The sequence below is a fragment of the Arachis hypogaea genome, chromosome 13 (genome assembly GCF_003086295.3).
Source record: "Arachis hypogaea cultivar Tifrunner chromosome 13, arahy.Tifrunner.gnm2.J5K5, whole genome shotgun sequence".
NCBI lineage: Eukaryota > Viridiplantae > Streptophyta > Magnoliopsida > Fabales > Fabaceae > Arachis > Arachis hypogaea.
In genome coordinates this window covers 125921478-125941206 of record NC_092048.1, presented here as the reverse complement: position 1 = coordinate 125941206, position 19729 = coordinate 125921478, and the positions used below count along the sequence as shown (strand labels likewise).

The following is a 19729-nucleotide window of genomic DNA, read 5'->3' as shown; positions in this document are numbered from 1 at the left end:
GGTTTTAAGTTTTTCTAGTATTATACAGCACTTTAATGAGTAACGAACCACTGATCAGGCGGTGCAGTGACCCCCTACAGGTGATATCTTTGTCGTGATAGGGAAGACAAAGAAACAGTGCTCTGTTCACCAACAAATTTTGTCCAACGGGTTGTTGGATCGAAAATTCGAAATATTCCTTTCCAAATAAACCACTAACTGGAATTCTATGTCGATGTACAAGAATGACAACTATACACTTTTAGAGCCAAAATGAAGAGAAATGGTAACCAATGGAACATTCTATTCTACAGGCCTCAAAACAGACAATAAACTACCTCTCCACCCTGTAAACCCCCTGAGCACTAAGACCCCAACCAACTTTTTTAAAAAAATGGAGAAAACAAAACTAGAATGGTTCTTACAAGAATGAGCTACAGATACAGTTGGCCTAATATACAACCATCAATCATATTCTCAACCCCAAAAGATATGTATAAGGACCTCAGCCTGATCAATCAACTAACCATCCAATTTCCATTTTGTCCAGCCTTTTTTTGCTTTTTCTGGTTTGTTCTGTTCAGCATCCTTCAATGTTTTCAGCAATACACTAACTGACTTCATATCGGCAGAAGCCCATGGTCGAACCACCTTCCTGCTCAATGTGGTTTGTCCAAACAGTATAAAGTTTTACATTAAAGGGAGGTAAGCTCCCCCATGACCCTTCCTCAACACTAGTGGTGCCGCATTGTCAGGGACGTTATCCAATTCCTCCTTGCATGCATCAATTACATCACCAAATCCAGTTGCCAGTGTAGCCAATTGCATCCGCAACTTCAAGTCCCTTGTTCGTTTCAATAGGCACCTGAATGATCTTCCTAAATATTTAGCCCACTCGGCTGGCAAGCCTCCACCTGTAAGCCAGACAGAGAAATGAGATTGGTCCCCTCTGGCAGCCACTTCAGCTCTATAGAATCTAGCTAAATCAATCAGCATTGACGGCTGAAGAGGTAGAACTGCAACGAACTCTGCCACAAATTCCTCCATCACTTCAGGTTTGAGCATCTGGTTCCAGAGTACTAAAGCCCACTCACTTGGTTGGTTTAGGTTATAAGCTTCAGCTACAATTAAAGCCTCTTGAAAACGAGATTGCTCAACCAAAGCTCGTCTAGCATTGGTTTCTGATAGATTAAGCCACTGGAAATCAGGCATTCGAATTTGCAAGGACAGAAGGGAAGCCTGTGCACAATTGCTTCGTGTTTTGTTGCCAGCATCAATGGAAGAGTGAACTTCAGCAGCTTCAATGAAGTAGCGCATGGAATCCAATAAATCCTCATTCTGGTCCATGTCATAGCGGCGGAACCACTGTTCACACGATTGCTGTGCTCGTGACTCTAAAAGAGCAGCTGTCTCATGTTTCATATCAAAATGACTGTAGACCTATAAAGAGCACAAAACCATAATCAATAAATTAACACATTTTTTAATCAAAAGTTAGCTTGAGCTTTGAAAGATGTTAAATCAGACTTTGAGAAAGAGAGAAACAAGAAAAGAATCTGAGCAACTGCAAAAAAGCAACTTGTCCACCTTTCAAGTCGCTGCACTTTTTTTAATCGAGTCCCTATACTTTTTTTCATTTTAATTGAGTCCTTGCACCAAATTTTTTTTTAATTGAGTCTCTACACTTTTTTTTTTCCTTTTATTTGAGTCCATGTACCAATTTTTTTTTTAATTGGGTCCCTATACAATTAAGCCAATTACTACCAAGAGGGACCCAATTGAAAAAAAAAATTGGTGCAACGACCCAATTAAAAGGAAAAAAAATATAGGGAGCTAATTGAAAATTTCGCGAAACTATAGGGACCAACAGAGTAATTAAACCTATAGAATATGCCAAGACCAAAAATGTATTCATATCTTACAAAGCAGGACGAATACCAAAAGAAAAAGAAGGGTATTCCAGCTTTATAACTTGATCATGGATATACAAGTGGCAGGCATTAGAGGAAATATCCTCTAAGGCAAAAGGTTATCAATTATACAACTTTTGATATAAGTTTATATGTTAGCACTTTACAGCATACAATCATTAATTAATATATATTTATATGCTACACTGACAACATTGTAACAGTTGCCATTTTACCAACAGAAGGAAATACTGACCATAGCAAATGCATCAAGGTCATTAGGGTTGAAATGCTTCAAAGATGTAAGAACAGCCATTCGAAATCCTCTGACAGCCTCAGCAGTGCCTGTGTTGGTGTCTGCAGCAGCAGAATACTTCTGGAGCAGAAGATCCAACTGACCGTTTTCTATGAGAATGCCAAGAATGAAATTGAGAGCATAAAAGTTTCCAACCCCGGTTATTAATCGAGCCAAACATGAAAAATCACCCTCCAATACATAAGCATCAACCCTAGTTGCAGCAAGAGCTACGAGGACATCAACTCCATCAAGGCATGCAGATGACTTGTAGAAATGGTGGGACAGAATAAGAAGCTCAACCTGAAAAATGTCAATTTCATCAGGCAGAACGAGTTAGCCAGCTTCAAAATAATGGAGTGACTTTGCAACAATGAATCTTTATTTTTACTTCATGTTACAGCTTCAAAATGATTATCTGCTTAAAGAATAAGGCTGAGCACAATAGCAATGTAAAAGAAGGGGGCATTGAAAAGATATTAATGGAAATTACAATTTTATTGGAGAAAGAGGACAGAAAGTTGAAAACACGATCATCTGATAATGGTACCAAGTTTCTGGTAAAAATATGTACAACTGACAACTATCATTGTGATACCTCACAAGCATGTGGTATCTCCTGTCCAGTAATCACCAAACGCATTAAAGCATGCCCAATTTCTGGTTCAGAGGGACAAAGCTCTGCCCACTTCAAGAAATCTGAAAATCTCCACAGCAATGGAGCAGGTCCTTCTTCCTTTTGTGAATCCATATACCCTCCACGATGTGCAGCCAACACACCCTGAACAATATAAATTGTATACAGAAATATTGTATTATGAACTCTTAGAATCTACACAAATTGTATATATAAACAGTTTTTTAACCCAACATTGACATATGAATAAACCTACAACCAAAAATGATGCCAGTTCAAAAATCCTGGTTAATTTCTTTACTTCATTGGGACAGGCAATAAGCAGATTTTAACATATTCAACATTGACAATATACCCATAAAAGGGGAAAAACACGCACACAATTGAAGATAATAAAGAACCAAACCTTTAGGAAAGATTCTGCAAGTATTTGAGCAATGCTTGACGCTGGCATTGGATGAGTCTGCACCAGCATGTTTGCCTCCTCAAATGACTCCTGTGCTTTAAGAGAAAGGAGCTGTAGCAGTTCAATTGGTTGCTTGTTGAACGCCTCAAAAAATGAGAGTCCCAAGGTGTTTGCAGCTTTTATAACTGCTATTATTCTCTTACATAACCCGCGCCCACTGCCTTCTGTAAAAATGGCCACCAAAGACTCCAGAACCTAGCATCATTGTATGTCCACAATATTTTATCAATACACATATCATGTCAACATCTTTAAAAATTTTTCAAAGGAAACTAATTGGCAAAATACAGCAGGAAAAATAGTGCACGCGTGTGCGCGTACACGTATGTGTGTGTATTTTTAGGTAGAGGAGGGTGGTTAGATAAGAACCTGCAGTGGGTCCACATGGTGCTTGCCCTTCAGTAGACCATGTGTTTGTATAACTGAACGCACTTCTTCGTCAAGCATTGACAAAGATACATTGCTGGGAGGAGTTGAAATAGCAGCAAGCTTCAAGGCCGCATCTACAAGTTTAAATTCAGATGGTATTTCTTCAGGAGAGAACTTAAATTGCAGTTGCTTGGCTGCAGTAATTTGCCCAAATTCCAATAAAGATAGTACAGCTCTTTCCAGCTCTGCTGCTCCAACCCTTTCGTCCCACCTAGAAAATGACATTTCCAGTTTTAGGTTCTCTTCATTCAACTGCAACTCATTTTTGAAACAGTGGGCACTAGATCCATCATCACTATCAGCACTTTTATCTGCTGTTTCAAGAGGTGGGCGTCTTGATTGCATGTATCCTTTGCCCCTTCTTTTTGTCTTTGAACCACCACCAAAAGTAGTTGAGAGGCCAGCATCCACTACTTGATTCTTGTAAGGGATTTGGTTATCAATTCTATTCCTCATTGAATTTATATGGTTGTCCATCTTTGCTATTATGGTTGCAGTTCGGTCAATAATACTGGATTCATTCTTGATAGCATTCTCCCTGACGGAAAAGGTAAAATTGAAGTCTCCTTCACTCTTTACCTGGCTCTCAGATTCAACCGCTAAAAGCCATACTTTGGTTTCAATTTCACGCAGAAGATGCAATGGGCAGACACTGAAAAATTGAGCAACAAGATAAGTAAAGATATTAACAGAAGTTCAAAAAGTAAATCTGATATGTTCCATACGGGCTGGAAAGGCTTATCATCCCACTCAACCATTGCAGAGAAAGCAATAAAATTTCATGAAGCTCCCTTGCAGGCAGATCTTTCTCAACAGCTTCAGCATGTTTAAGGAAAAATAACCCAGCCTACAATCATTAAATGGATATAAACATTAAGAAAAAACGTAGCATATATGTTTAATTGAACTTTACAACAGGTACTAGAAACCAAACACACTTGAAGAGAAGGGAAGGAGTATCTGATGAATAGTGTGTGACAGTGGCTCCATAAAGCAACCCTCTCTTCTGGCACGTCCCAAAGAAACTCCTTCCACTCGGCTACCATAGATTCAGCCTAGAATTTGTATAAGGGGCAAAGAAAGTTGAGGAAAAGAGGTGAGACATATTTGCAAAAATATGACACAAATTGCCACTATTCATCACGGTAACAACAACAACAACAACAACAACAACAACAATAATAATAATAATAATAATAATAATAATAATAATAATAATAATAATAATAAAGCTCCATTGGAGCTCATACTTAGAGCAAATGTTAAGTTAATTCAGCCTACAAATTATCTATGAACCCAAATAGCTGTTCAAGTAGTCATTAAATAGTGAAATTTGTAAACATAAACATGAAGATTTTAAGATTGGTTCAAGACTTCCCCAAAATTGAGGTCACAGTTTGTAAGAACTGTAGAATGTCACAAGCAGGTTTTCAATTATAAATACTACCTGAGACTCAGTGACATGATGCAATGAAGATTTCCAGGGGGTTCCACTGGCCTCCAACTGCTTGGCCCAGTTCCTTGCTTGCTCCCACTGCCTATTATTTTCTAGTGCAGACAACAGTGAAGCATCATCTGCAGTTTCATTATCAAAATGCAACACATTATCTTTACGAAGCATAGGTTCTGCTAAATTAATTTTCCAATAAGCCCTTCGGTAGTGCGCCGCAGCAAGTCCACCATCACCAATGTCAGTGGAGGCAAGAAGTTGCATTAAGCATCTTTTCTCATACGGAGAGGGGCAAGTTGAAAGCACTGCATCAGCAGCTTTTGAAGCTGTAGAACTAATCCATGATGTTCCAATCTGTCCTTCTCGTCCCACATTTGCCTGTGAGTACATCGGTTCCTCTTTAATTCGTGCTGAAAAGGAACCCAAATGAGCAGAAGCTTCTGAGAGGCGCATTTGTGAAAATGCCTGACCAAAGAGGGGATATCAGTATTGCACGGAAGATATCCAAAAGGAAAAAAAAAAACTAATGCCGGATACAAAAGGCCTAATCCAATGCACAAATCCAATTAAGATGCAAAATGCCAGTCAAAGCATCCAATGCTTTCTAGACAGGATTTCTTGCCCTCTTTCTTTGTATGATAGTCTTTCTCTTTAATCATTTTTTTTTAAATTAAATATGGCAAAAGGAACAACATGAGAGAAAGAGGGTCAAGCCACAAGTATAAAGAACTGCATCATCATTACCAAGAATTTTGATAGCACTTGCCCAATGATAGCACACACAGACAGAATAGAATTCTCCAGTCTCCACTATACATCACTACATGAATCAGAAGCATTTTGGATTAGCTAGCTTACCTGAAGGGCACGAATGAATGGCAGCAATGGACATGATGGAAGGAACATCTCGAATGCCCTTAGCAAAGGCAAGAACAATTGTTGTTCACAAAGCACTGCAACCATCTTGGAAAGAGAAGCTGGCCTTTCATTGGATTCACTTGCAACAATTATACCTCCCGTCTGTCCTACATCTCTTTCATTCTCGATAGACTTACCTTGGGAATCAAATATTTTTGGACCCATAGAAGTACTTGAGATCTCAGATATTACAGAAGTAGATGAGTCGACTGTAATGGGTGTTATTAACCGTCGACGCTTGGGACTCTGCCTATTGTAATGAAACGTAAGAACTCTATCACCTACAGGCAAGGAATTGGTTGCATTTACAGCTGCTCCAACATTATCTGCAATCTGGGAAGCAATATTATGCACCTTGATCGATGAAGTTTCTCTGTCCATAGATATAGATAATGAGTTTGAATCATTGAATTAGTTTCTAGTTTCAGCACATGTTTGAGTATGCATGTGCTGCACATGGATATTCCACTAGGTGGAGCTGGCTAAAAAATGTTATTGCTTTATCAGGTATTTCAAAAAATGGACACAATGTCAATAAGCATAGGCATGATTTTTCTCTTTAAAGATCGAAAACATATAGAGCATCGATTTCATCATATATGTATTCAAAATAAACAATTTCAGATTAGTCAGAGTAGGACTAAATAGTGCAGGACTGCAACCTACTCACAGAAGAAATGCAGAACATTATAAAAATACATCATGATGAAAATCACATGAATATAATTATGAACGTGAAAACATTAATTACTTAAAAGACAATTCCAGTCACCTTGCTGCAGTAATTTCCAACCAAACTGTCAGGCATGACAATGGTGAGACATCAGGGAAACATGAAGCCACCATTGCCAAAATTGACCAGGACAACTCTTTTGCTTTTGTCAAGAGAGCTTCTCCAGGACCTTTGTGTTTTTCACATTCTGCTAATATCTGGAAGAGTTCAACTGGAACACACATGTTTTCATTAGGAAAGGTTGTTTCATCACCTTTCTCTGGTGAGGTTGCCTTTTTCTTTGATTGCATTGCTCTCAAAACTGTCATCATATGAAGTCTCAGACGTGGATCACTAAACTCCTTTGATGCCTAGCATTGAAACAAGAACAGAGGTTGAAATCTTCACTATAACATAACTTATCCATTCAAACTTTTTGACATGAACTAGAGCAGGAAGCAAGACTCACCACTTGGACCACTGTATCAAAAGAATATCCCCCAATCTGACCTTCAGACAAAAATTCAACCTGACAAGAGCAAAAGATAAATCATACCATACCATTACAGTTCAAGTAAAATTAAAAAAAAAAAGGAAAAATGTATTTTCAGGGTGGGGGGAAGAGAAGTAGCTACATACCCAGTCATTATCTCTAGCTAATAAAGCAAGATACTTTGTACTTAGGGGAAGCTGATGCATCCTACAAAAATTTGTTACCAAACTCCAGCGCTGGCTAGCAGCCTTTCGTTCAGACCTTAACTGTGCTCCATCACCATTTCCAGTTAGCAGCCAAGACCCATATGTATTTCCATCTATAATCAGCGGAAGGCTTGCTTTTTCCAAATGGTTCAAGACAAGCATAAGAGCCCGAGAAGGTTGTCTACCTGAAGCTCCATTCCCAGTAGAATTTACTGCAGAATCCTTGTGCAAATATTCATCAGCTAAGGCTCGAGCAAGAGACTCAGTCAAGTCACCTTCATGGGATCTTGCATGAAACATAGATCCCTTGGGTGATAATTGCCTGAGATTTTCATTATCTTCACTTAATGTGTAGAAAGAAGAAATTCGCTTTAGCACAGCAATATCAGTGCGCAACATGCTGGCTGACAGACCACATAGCTCCAGAAGAAAAGTGCATGAGGCAACAAGCATAGAATCCTCAAAATGCATAATAGCAATTGGCAAAACCTGACAATTCAAGCAGCACAATTTTAAGTTTATCATTTAAAATTTCTATGAGAACCATCTTTTTGGTAAAATCATATAAAAAGCAGTTTATATGATCTAGTGCAAAATATATTAAGACTGTTTTGCAGGTTGTCAAACATAAATCACGAGAAAACTCTAAGGTGAAAAATCTTTCCAATCCCCATTCTTCATAATCAAATCAAATGTTGGCACAAGGTAAAGTGGATTATCCTACCCATGCTTAAAGCTCAAAGGACACTTGCAGAAGGATGTTTTTCATGTAATAGCTGCTTTAAGCTTTTAGATTGAACTGGATTTAGACAAATAAATTCATTTGAAGCATGACTTCGGAGTGATGTCAATCAAATTTCTACTTATCAAGTGAAGTTTTTTGTATTAATTTTTTTTTTTTCAACAATGCTCAATGCACTGATTTATTTCAATTTTGCCTCAGGTAAAGTACATAACCCAATTTGTTTTTTTCAAAAGAAGAAAGCAAGGAGAAAAACATACAGATGAAAGCAGAGTCTCTTCACTTTGCTCAAGTGGTGAAAGAATAGTCTGGACATCTAATTGAATGCTTGCTTGTCCATGAGCTGAAGCACCGGCCTCCTCTTCAGACTTCATATTTTGAACTCTATGGCCAAGGATCTGGTTGAAAGCTGCCAAAGCACGTCCACGGTGCAAATGGTGCTCAAGTCCAAGGCCATTTTCCTGAAAATTTGATCAGAATTCTTGATATACAAAACAACATTATCCAATTACTGAATGATAATGGTGAAGAGGAGCGTTGTTGGAAGCTGTTAACATTCTTGTAGCAAGAAATATAGGAGGATAATAGCACATAATATTGGGAAAGGTAATTCGAGAAAAAAGAACAACTAGAAGATATACAAAGTAGAAAAAGAAGCAATCAATGTACATACCTCGAGTAAAGGGCCATGTAGTTCTTCCTCAATGTGTCTTTGGATAGTTGCCTCCCAAGAAATTGCACTTATCTCAGCATGTACATCAGCATTTATGAATAAATCAATGTCTCTGTGTAGCAAAGTTTCCCCAGTAGGAAACCCTGAAAAGGATTGGCATCCAATAGGACCCTGTAATATAACCAAACCTAGATAACTTGGGTTCCATAACTGTGTTTGTATACAAGAACATTCAAAGTTCAAACTACATGAAGAGGAGTTAACTGACCGTCAAAGGAGTAAATCTTGACTATTAGACTTGACATGAATGTTCAAAATTAATATTTAAAATATAGAGCCATGAGATTTTTTGCCACATCATGCGACCTTTAATTTAATAACTTCTAATATTGACTGTCTATACATGGTTCGACAGTGAAAATTTACTCCTCAAATAAATATAGTTCTCTGTTTTTCTCTTTCACCATACGACACATGAATAAACAAACTAAGAGAGAACAGAAGATCAGTAATGAAGCTGTCTGCCAATCACTGAAAGGACATGTAAAACAAACGGTATTCTTAAAGGAAACAACACCAGACAGGTATAACATGAATTGAATTAAGACAAAATATTGTAGAGAAGATTGCAAAGGAATTCAGTCATTCAAAAAGGAAAGCAAAATTTACCTGCACATAAAGTTGTATTAATCTCCGAATGGGCTTAGGAAACCAGCATGGAAGCATTTGTAGAAGTGAAGTATCACGTCCAGTAGAGAAAAAATTGTCATCACGCCAACTAAGATAATCTGATAAAGCTGTATTACAAAATTGTGATAGGCAAATTGATGCAAAAGAGAAAAAAGTTAGCTTAAGTGCCAATGAAACTGAGGATAAGGGGTTGGGGCAGGAGTTACCCAACAAATGAGGTTAATGGCTAACCAGTTTTTGCTTTAGGAACCAACAAGCTCATTGTATCTTGTCCAAGACATGCTCCTACAAGCGTGCGCCACAATGTTGGGAACCGTAGCAAAGTTGGCCTAAGATTCTCCAATGTGCACTGGGCAGAGGAATTGATATGCATATTTACACCACCACTATTCAAACAGCTTTGAATTGGCAAAGCAGCATGCATCAGGGTTGCTAGAGCTGCCATTTCTCCCCCTCCTTCAGCAATGTCATCAACAGTTCGAATTATTTCATCTAAATCCATAACACTGAGGCCACTTCCAGGAACCAAATTTTGTGACATAATTGAGCGAGCATTAGCAAGTGAAGCCTCGTACTCACACCCCTTAACTCTTGATAAGAGCAGCCATTTTGCCCATTGACAATCAACCTGTTTTTAGATGCAATGTATTAAGCATCAACAAGCAATAGATAAAAGAACGTTATAAGACACTTCACCACAAAGGACAAACCTTTAAGTATAAGAACAATGTATGCATCGTAGCCACAAGGGGGAAACAAGAAGCATAATTACATGAAAGGCATATTGATAAAAAGAATAACAGACGCTACAAAAGGCTTGAAATGCAAATCTCTATGCAAATAACAGCTCGGCAAATGAAGAAAAGTATAAGGATTTGAGAGGTAGTGCTAGCAAGAGATCTCTTGGTATTGCACACACTAGAGATTACCTCTCATGAATAGGAAGAAAAGAGTAAACATGGAACAGAATTACATACTTCTAGAAGTTTTAAAGATGCTTAACTTAATGAAGAAAATAATAGTGAATAAGGGATATTGCAGAAAACTTCCACAGAAATCTCCATAATAAAGCCTCTTAAATGTAAGGATATTAATTGAGATAGAGACTTATTGTCTTGGGTTTTATTTTACTTTTCTGTTACTAAGCATGCCTTATCCTCCATATTCCTTGTAAACATTTTACACCACATCTGAATGAGTTCACTATAGTGTAAAACAACAGAACCTAGCTCATACTAGCGTAGTAATTTGAAGAAAGAATGAGAGAACAAACAATTAGAATTGATCAAACCAAATTACAATAACACTCAATGGAAACTACGAAACTTACTGCAGTTTCCTGTAATGCAAGAAGGGAATCACGATCAAGGACCAAACTATGACAATCAAGGTAAAGGTCCAAAAGACTTGGCAAATTATATTGTGCACAGTGATGCACAAATATTTTATGCATAGCATGTACAGTTCCATCTCTATCTGATAAGGTCTCAATAAGATCATTGTCCAACAAAATCTTATCTTGATCAGATACGAAACCTGCCCGAGCCAAAAGAGCAACCATCTCCATTGTTCCTTCCCAATATTCTTTCAAAAATATAAATCTTTTTGCAAGCTTTTCCTGCATGAGCATTCTCAACCACCCAGAGCAAATATCAGGTGAAAACTGATATATTTGGATATCTGGCACTTCCATGCATACAGAATCCAATTCTTCAAGAGAGCCTAAGAAACTTCCGTAATTAGAAGCCTTCATATTGCATCCTAAAGACGAAGTAGTTTGCAAAACATCCAAATTGAGTTGAAGGCTTCCAGCAGATATGGCATATGCCGGTATCATGTCCAACAGTTCAGATACTTCTTTCCAATTATTGCGACCCCCATGATATTCAAGTTGTGATTCCCACAGTAAAGATATTCCCGAAGGAGATGATTGATTCAATATCATCTGTAAACACAAAGATGAATAAATAATGCAAGAGTAACTGAAAAGGAAGAGTTTTCGTGTTTAGAAGGTATACAGATTTATTTCACTTCTAACGAAAAAACAAAATATTAAGAAAGACTAGCAGCAAGCAGTGAGCAATAGCAGCCTAGTCCCTCTGTAAATCAGTAACAGCAATCCCCTTCAACACTCATTAGCTAAGCTACAAACCAAAGCCAATATCCCCAACATTAGGTTAATAACCCAAAATACCTAGGGCAAAGCTAGTGAATGGATCAAGAAATATTTTTTATGAGAAGTTCAAACCAAAGCAACTTTCAAGAATTCGAAAGGAAATCTTACAATGTACAGGTTGGAGTTGAGTACTCAAACTTGAAGAGACAAATGGACAAATGAGAAGTTCTATGTGATGCAGTATATCATAGCAAACTTCCAACTAGGCATAAGAGTCCAATTTCTAAGAACTTGTATGAGACATTCACCCCAGTCTTTCTTTCAATAAGTAAATGTAAATTGACAAGAAAATTGGTTTAGAACCCAACAAAAAAGTGTATTCAAGGGGGAACATGTGACCATCATCTTTGGTGTCATCAAAATTCAGTGTAAAAATATATATCATCAATACAGACATGAACGCACAGAATCAACTTACACGATCAATGGTTCTTTGCTCCCAGGTATCAAACCAGATAGCAGCAGCAGCCCAATATCCAACATGAGCCTCATCTTCATCAACTTCTACAGAAGATGTACTTCCATTGATATTCATCCATGAGTCCAAGACAATTCCATCAATCTCCCCACATTCAATGACAAGGCTATCAAATGAATGGTTATGCAAGAGCTGTAGTCTATTTTCCATCGGCAAAACAGACTCTGATGAAGTACCATTCTCTCTTAGCCGCCCATGATATGTTTTCCAGAAACTGCTGCTAGGATAAAGACTCTTCTCACACACATGCACGGGAAGGAACGAATAAGATTGCAAGTCTTAGATAATGCAAATTCCTCTATCGATTAGTTAACTACACTTGAGCACAAAATAAGGCATAAATTCCACATACCTCAATCAATGACATATCTTCCAATATCTTCCACTCATATGGTCCTAGATAACCATATCTTTTCAATTCCTCAGCAATCTGGGCCCGCAAAGATCTCCTTACAGTGCCAAACAAAAGTTGCTTGAGACAGGATTCGATGTTCTCTCCAAGTCTTTGAAGTGTTGAAACAGCAAGCTCAGTTTCACCCTGTGTAATCATAGTATTAGTCACATTATTTTTTTATGAAAGCTAACGAGAGTAAAATAACTACCTTCAAAAATAAGTCATAAGCAACAGCTCTGCCAATATCACGGACTTCAGTGAAAGTATCATGAGGCTCTTTGCCAGCAACAAAATTTTCCGATTGATGAAGATGCAGTTTAAGTACTGCCAAAGGCAGACGACCAGAGAGCAGAGCATCTTTAACCACATTTTTAAGGTCCAGATTATCTACATTCCAGCGTGCCATCATCTCTTTCGGATTTTCCACAGGCAAAACTTTCTTTTCAGAATTTCCTCCTAAAGGGGATACTTCACCAAACTCTTCCGAGACCAAAGGAGATTTTGAATCAACAGGCACTAGTGCAAGGTTTTCGTTGTTGTCACTACCAGGAGCAGGTAGAGGTAAGGAAAGCTCATTTTGGTTCAACATGTCCAATGACACTAAATCTGAAGCATGAACTGAAAGTTGGGATTCTTCCTGCAACATATCAGTACAAATTAAAGATGACTCTTCTCCGATAGTAGCCTGTAATTAGCAACAAGATAGTACTAATTTTCAGGAGAAACAATGCAATCAATTTAAATAGTAATCCAAGAAACAGAATCATTCAAAACCATACCAATCCTTGACTGGCCCTTTGGAATTTCGATCTAAGCCTACATTGCAGGTTGCGTATGATCTCCAAGAAATGAGCCATCTCACGAAGTTTTCGAGCAAAATCCACTTCTGCTTGCAGTTTAACTGGTTCAATAGGGGGAAGAGAGAGTAATTCTGTTTTGTTAAAGCCCTCTGCAATGATCATATCTCTTTTATGTTGTATCATTCCATATTTACGAAGCATCCTGGTTGCAAAGGAAGTAGCCAGTGCAAGAAGCCTAAATGTTCACCACAAGAAACGAGATATCATAAATCAGATGAAAAAACCTATAACTCAAAAAGGTTGAGTAATATCCACTAATTTTTCTAACAATTTATTTTCTCCTTTCAAATGTACTGTACTAAAGGAGAAAGCACAACAAATCTGAAAGAATATGAATAAGAAAAAGAACTTGGTTAATTCCTAAAGGGACCTTCAAAACTCACCTAATTTCAGTTTTCTCATCCAATGTAGCTGTCCTAAACAAACTAGCCATAAGGAAATTCAAGTAGTTCCAAAATTCTGAAACACTCTTACAACTTTTTTATACAAAAAATCCGTAAAGATAGCCATCTGAAGGAAACTAAACAAAAGCTAAAAGACCAATGTGATGTCACATATATAATTAGAATGCCAGAATAGACCTCTACTCTATATATTTAACACAGATGACATCATGTCTTACAATTAGCAAATAGGTTTATATAATAAATTATGAATGATTCATAACAAAGCTAAGAGTTGCAACATGCAAATAAATTTACCTTGAAGCAGCAGAAGTTTCGCTATCATTTCCATTTTTGTTAACAATGAGAAAAACTGCAGCAAAGAGCAACCTCAAAATCCCCTCTTCTGCTAGATTCACATCCACAAGCATTTCCAAAGATCTGTTCATCAATAAAACTGGAAAGTGAATTTCATTAGATAATTTTTGCTGTTAAAAAACGCTAATATTACATAAGCACAGCGATGTAATCCATCTCAACTCGAACTTCACTATTACTGAAACAGTTTAATGCACGACAATATAATTCAATGTAAACCAATGTACTCCAACAACAAAGTTTTCTTTTATAATAAAGAGGAATTTTATCAACATGAAAAGAAGTATACATAACGATAAGAAACGAGACTAAACGAGACCAAACAAGAGTATACCAATGAAGCAAAGCTTTTAAATCTCTCAACATATTGGAGGAGAAAATTCCTTTGTAAAGATCATGTGCTTTACACCAAAAGAAGTCAAACAGCTAATCTTATCCTACAAACCTTGCTTGTCAATGAAAATTGTATTTTGCACCAAAAAGCATTATATTTCTGAACCCAAGCTGCATATAGCACAATTACAAGAAATAGCTGCACCAAGAAGCCTACAAATATCCAGCATATTACTTATAATTCATCCTACTCAGTACTTCTGTCCAGGCAGCAGACCTGACCATCCTTCGACTTCTAAATTTCCAGATAGCCTCGTCTATAGTCCAAACCCTCTTAGTGTAACAAAAGGTGAGAATCAAGATGTTGAAAGATTCGAAAAATGCTTCAAGAACATGTAGATATTTATTATAAGTAAGCTAGCTCCTTACCGAGAGAGGACTTTATATTCCGTGTTTATGTACGAGTTAAAAATACATATTATATTGTACCTAAAACAAAAAAACAAATCATATTTTCAAACAGCAGTGGTCACACCATTGTACCCCACCCATTTGGTTATCCATCCATACTAATTCTAAAGTCTGAAAAAACCCAGTGCTATAATTAAGTCCTCTCTAGAGGAAAGCTCCATAGCCATTTAGCTTCCCAGACCAAGTTTATGCACACTACATTCCCAAGTAACACAACCTTCATGCCTTTGGTCAACGTCAAACCACCTGAAAAACAAAATGACATCTAATCCACTGTGCCGCCCCGCACCTGACCAACCTTTTGACCCATCATCTGTCCATGTGAATTGCCACCACAGATAAAATACTAAATTATAATGCAGGCACTGAAATAGCATAAATGTCCACCCTAGAATATTTCCTACATTTCTGCAAAGCACTATCCCACCTTGAAATAGTGCTGCGCAAAGCATCCATGAACACATGCAACATATCATAACTCAAAACTACAAATTCAAAATATACTATGCCTATTAGATCAATGTCTAAACTTTCGCCTACTTACCTTTCTATTTCATCAAATTTCAAGTAGTCCAGTGCTATTTGTAACTGACGAATGCGAGAAACTTTGACATCCCATCCTGAAAAAGAAGGAAATAAATAATAATGAAGCTAAAACTATGTTTAAGAAATTCTAACCACCACCCTATTATACAAACCTTATCCAAACTTCGAAAAATAAAAGAAATAAATATCCCATCCAAAGTTTATTTTACTCTAATCAGGGTTATTCTAATTTAACAGAAAACCATATGGTTTCAACAGTAAAAGAACACACAGATACATCCCCCCTTACTCTCTCTCTCTCTCTTTTACATGCAAAGCATCATGGGAGGCTAAAATGAATTATCCTTTTCTTTTTGGTTTTCGTAACACTCACCATTTTCTGAACACAATCGATGTGCCTCTTCAGTGCCTTCATACAGAAGAACTCTGTCCAAAATTTCAACTTTCCAAGGAGAAAACCTATTCATTGTTTCTTTTGTTTCCACATTGTCCTTTATTATGTCTGAAATCCCTAAACCCTTACTTGATGGGCAATAACCAATGTGCTCAGTAGGAAGAAAATTTGTTGAAATTGAAATGGAGGGAAGATACACTGATAGACCAGCTTCCTTCACTATATATAAAGAACCTTGGAAAATGCATCCAAGTGCTTCTCCAATAATAGCTTCTTCTTTTCCATTAAAGTGGCACACATCATATTTACTACCTATGAAGTTGTCATCATGAACATCTAACTTCACTTGCAGATTAAAATGGACAAGCAGAGAACCTCTTTGATTTTGTGCATAATTATTTCTAGAGAGAATCGTAAATCCCAGAGGAGAAAAACAAATGGAATCATCCCCAGAGACTCTAAAACCAGGAAGGAATATTGTTCTCATAACAAGTGAATTCAAATCAGAACCATGAAACTTGTTATCATTTTTAGCAGCAGCAGAAAATCCACTTGAATAGGAGCCAAACAAGTCTGTCTTTTCTTTAAATGTGCAGTCATGAATTTGCTGAAGCACATTGGCCGCCACAGCTTTGTCTGGGAAAGAAACCACTTCACTTTTCATGTTCAAATCACTAGAACGAGCATTGCCAGAAGAATTAGAGTATACCACTTTGCGATTTATATCATACCCACCAACTCCCCAACCAACCAACATTCCAAGCCCAAATTGCTGACCATATGGAAGCAACTTCTCATATGAATAGTTCTTGTCAGGCACATAATCACCCAAGGAAATCACATAGATCACACCGCATTCATCAACCACAGCTAAAAGGGAGGTATGTGAAGCAACAACGAACCTTTTGAATGACCTCCTAAAAGAACCACTATGCTGATCAGACAACTTAGCCTTAATGTCACACTCTTGCTTAATATCTGTACCATCACTCAAGGAAAACTTTTCTGACCCTTTCATATCAAAATGAGGGTTAAGTCCACAAGCATGTGAAACATTTAATTGTGTCACAAGTTCACCAGACAATGCACCATAGAGAGCAATCAAGCCAGAAGAACTAAGACAAACAAGGAGATCATCAGAAAACTGAAAATCCATCCACTTATTTGCCAGACTTATGTTTATTCTTTCATCTAGCTTCACTATTGAAACCCACTGAATACCCCAATAGTCTAACCTAGCTACAAGAAGTAAATTTCTTATCCTGCCTCCTTGAATTGCATCATTAATGTTTCCAGACAAATCATGCGGTAACGTAAAAAAGAGCCCAACCAAGCAATATGAAGCACTTGAGAACACTCTTGGGCATTCATAGAAACCATTAACCTCAATACCAAATACACTAGAAAAACAATCAGAATTAGAATCATCTCCACACAAGCTCAAGCTTGACTGGTTAGACACATCACCTCCATCAAATATGTTAAATGAAACCACTTCTGCAGAGCAAGGAAATTCTGTATTCTTAGGGAACTTGCTCCAGATACTACCATCTAATCCAGTAGTATCAACTTTAGTGAAAAACGACTCCAAGTATCTCTTAGCAGCAGGACCTCTCGGTAGTTCAACTCCACTATCTCCAACAATACCATTTATAGTCTGACCTTCATCACTCAGTCTGGAAGACTCTCCTACTTCTATGTTTTGAGCTAATGTAGCAACAGGCCCCCATTCCACCCACCTGCCTTGGCTAAAGTTCCCCTCTACTGCAGCTTGAGCAATTCCTCTGGTTTTGTTCAGTTTGGGAAAAGCATGGATGGACACCCCACGTCTTCCGGACACAAATAGAAATTCTCTAAATGAAGCATCACTGTGCTGATCATAGCTGTCTCCACAACGTGCCCATGCCAACGAGCTCACATCACTAATAAATGGGTAACTTTTGGACCTTGGACACTTAAATTGAGCAGGATCAGTATCAATGTTGATTTCTGATCCTGAAGTGCAAGGTAAATCATTCACCAAATCTGATATACTAGGCCTAGTGAATGCCTGGGAGGAAAGAGTCGATGAACCTGGACTGTGATTATCATTGTCATGGCCACTTTCCGGAGCACTAGAATGTAATTCTCCTGCATAAAAAGGAAAGCAAATGCATATACCGCAACAGCTTAACAACACAAATCAGAAACATCTGTGTGACCACTACAGAACTTAAATCAACAAAAACGAAAATAGCAATCACCTTTTATCAGCGGAAGCAAAAGAGCTTCTTTTTCATAAGAATGCAAAAGCAGTATCTCTCTTGTGGGAGAAAGAAAAGCCTCACGAAATTCCGAAAGCGCAAGTGGAATATCGGAAGGTTCCCACTTATGTAACTTAAGTATAGCAGGATCATCACTGCCCATGGGCATACCCATTCTGCTCCTGATTCAACCAAACACGATTCAATAAAAGGGGAAAAGAATCACAATTAAACAAAAACAAAAGTTAAGAAGTAACGATAACTGATAACTACACTTAAATAAAACTGCAAACAGTTTTCACGGTCAACATCAGTATTCCTAAGACCATCATAATGATCTAACAAGACTTGCAACGCCAAGAAACTTCGATAAGCGTAAATTAAGTTATTTTTTTCCAATTCTCTATAACACGCAAGATGGTGTTAAGACTTAACTATCTAAGTCTGTTTTCAATTTTATTTAATTTATTCATGCAAATAACCAAAATCGCAAGTTGAATCGAGCAGTGCAATCTGGTACATGCGGAACCTCGAAACCAGTCAGGATTCAATCAATTGAAACTAAACGATTATAATCTTTAAAAAATCCAAAAGAAAATATAAATAAAGTATAATCAGAGAGAACTGAACATGAGAATTGAAGAGCAGCAGTGAAATTCGAATTTGCACAAAGGAAATGAAAATAAGAAGAATGGATAGAGAACCTGGATTGGGGCGACGATTAAGAAGATGGATGCATGGATACAGAGTGAGAGGTATCGTGTGTGTGCGCGTGTGTGCACGCTCCGATAGAGAGGGTTGACGACGACGATGATGATAGAGAAGAGTAACTGAGAACAAGAAAAGAGGTGCGTGCGTTCTTGGCTTCTTGCTCTCTCTCTCTCTTTCTGTCTCTGCTATTCTTTTTCTTCCTTCGCTGCTCGATCCCACTCACTTAACAGCTTTTTCGTTTCACCATTTTCATTTTTTCTCCCTTTTTCTAATTAATTTTCTCACTTTTAATCTTTTATTGTCCTTTTCTTTTAATTCACTGACTGTAATTAATTAAAGATAGAGTGAATATCCGGCCGGCCTAAATTTTTCGAACCAAATGAGGTCTCGAACAAAAAAAATATTAAATTTTTTTGTTTTATAGAGTAAATTTAGTTAATATATTTAAAAAATGTAATAAAAATAAAAATTAAACAGTTTTAATAATTTTTATTAAAGATAACAAAATTCTTAATAAAAAAAATTTATTAATTTTAATTAATTTTTAATGAATAAATTATGTAGGTTTATGCTAGGGGTGTGCATGGGTCGAGTGAAACCGGGTTTGATGTGACCCAGACCCGACTCGAAATATATACCGGGCCTATTTATTAGACCCGAATCCGGCCCTAAACCCGATGAAACCTATACACTTTCGGGTCACGATTATACCGCATAAAAACTTGGTGAAAACCGGGCCGTTAACATTACATTACCTTAATA

At 37.4% G+C, this 19729-nt stretch overlaps 1 protein-coding gene across 8 annotated transcripts; it reads right to left on the bottom strand.

The window, feature by feature from the left end:
* Window positions 1–137: 137 nt before the first annotated feature.
* Window positions 138–19250, bottom strand: LOC112733211 (uncharacterized). Of its 8 annotated transcripts, none has more exons than XM_025782093.3 (26): window positions 18961–19250; window positions 18257–18438; window positions 15993–18143; window positions 15618–15693; window positions 14210–14348; window positions 13428–13683; window positions 12857–13333; window positions 12607–12792; window positions 12195–12488; window positions 10931–11545; window positions 9832–10228; window positions 9580–9707; window positions 8911–9081; window positions 8498–8698; window positions 7436–7984; window positions 7266–7325; window positions 6857–7167; window positions 6025–6457; window positions 5164–5631; window positions 4655–4771; window positions 4442–4563; window positions 3657–4368; window positions 3228–3482; window positions 2783–2965; window positions 2146–2487; window positions 138–1419 (listed from the first exon to the last, which is right to left on the bottom strand). In XM_025782093.3, the coding sequence occupies exons 5-26, from the start codon at window positions 14338–14340 to the stop codon at window positions 670–672; spliced, it is 7158 nt and encodes a 2385-aa protein (XP_025637878.1). In that variant the 5' UTR covers window positions 14341–14348; window positions 15618–15693; window positions 15993–18143; window positions 18257–18438; window positions 18961–19250; the 3' UTR covers window positions 138–669. The 8 variants fall into 8 exon arrangements, with proteins under 8 accessions (XP_025637878.1, XP_072068549.1, XP_025637874.1 ...); XM_072212448.1 differs by having other exon boundaries at window positions 12857–13285; XM_025782089.3 differs by having other exon boundaries at window positions 14210–14332; window positions 18961–19213.
* Between the last annotated feature and the right edge of the window lie 479 nt (window positions 19251–19729).

Coding starts and splice junctions, on each gene's coding strand:
- LOC112733211 (XM_025782089.3), bottom strand. CDS start 18,431: ATGGGTATGCCCATGGGCAGTGATGATCCTGCTATACTTAAGTTACAT. Junction 15,694..15,992: donor TCGATTGTGTTCAGAAAATG/GTGAGTGTTACG, acceptor CTTCTTTTTCAG/GATGGGATGTCAAAGTTTCT. Junction 7,326..7,435: donor TAGCTAGAGATAATGACTGG/GTATGTAGCTAC, acceptor TGCTCTTGTCAG/GTTGAATTTTTGTCTGAAGG.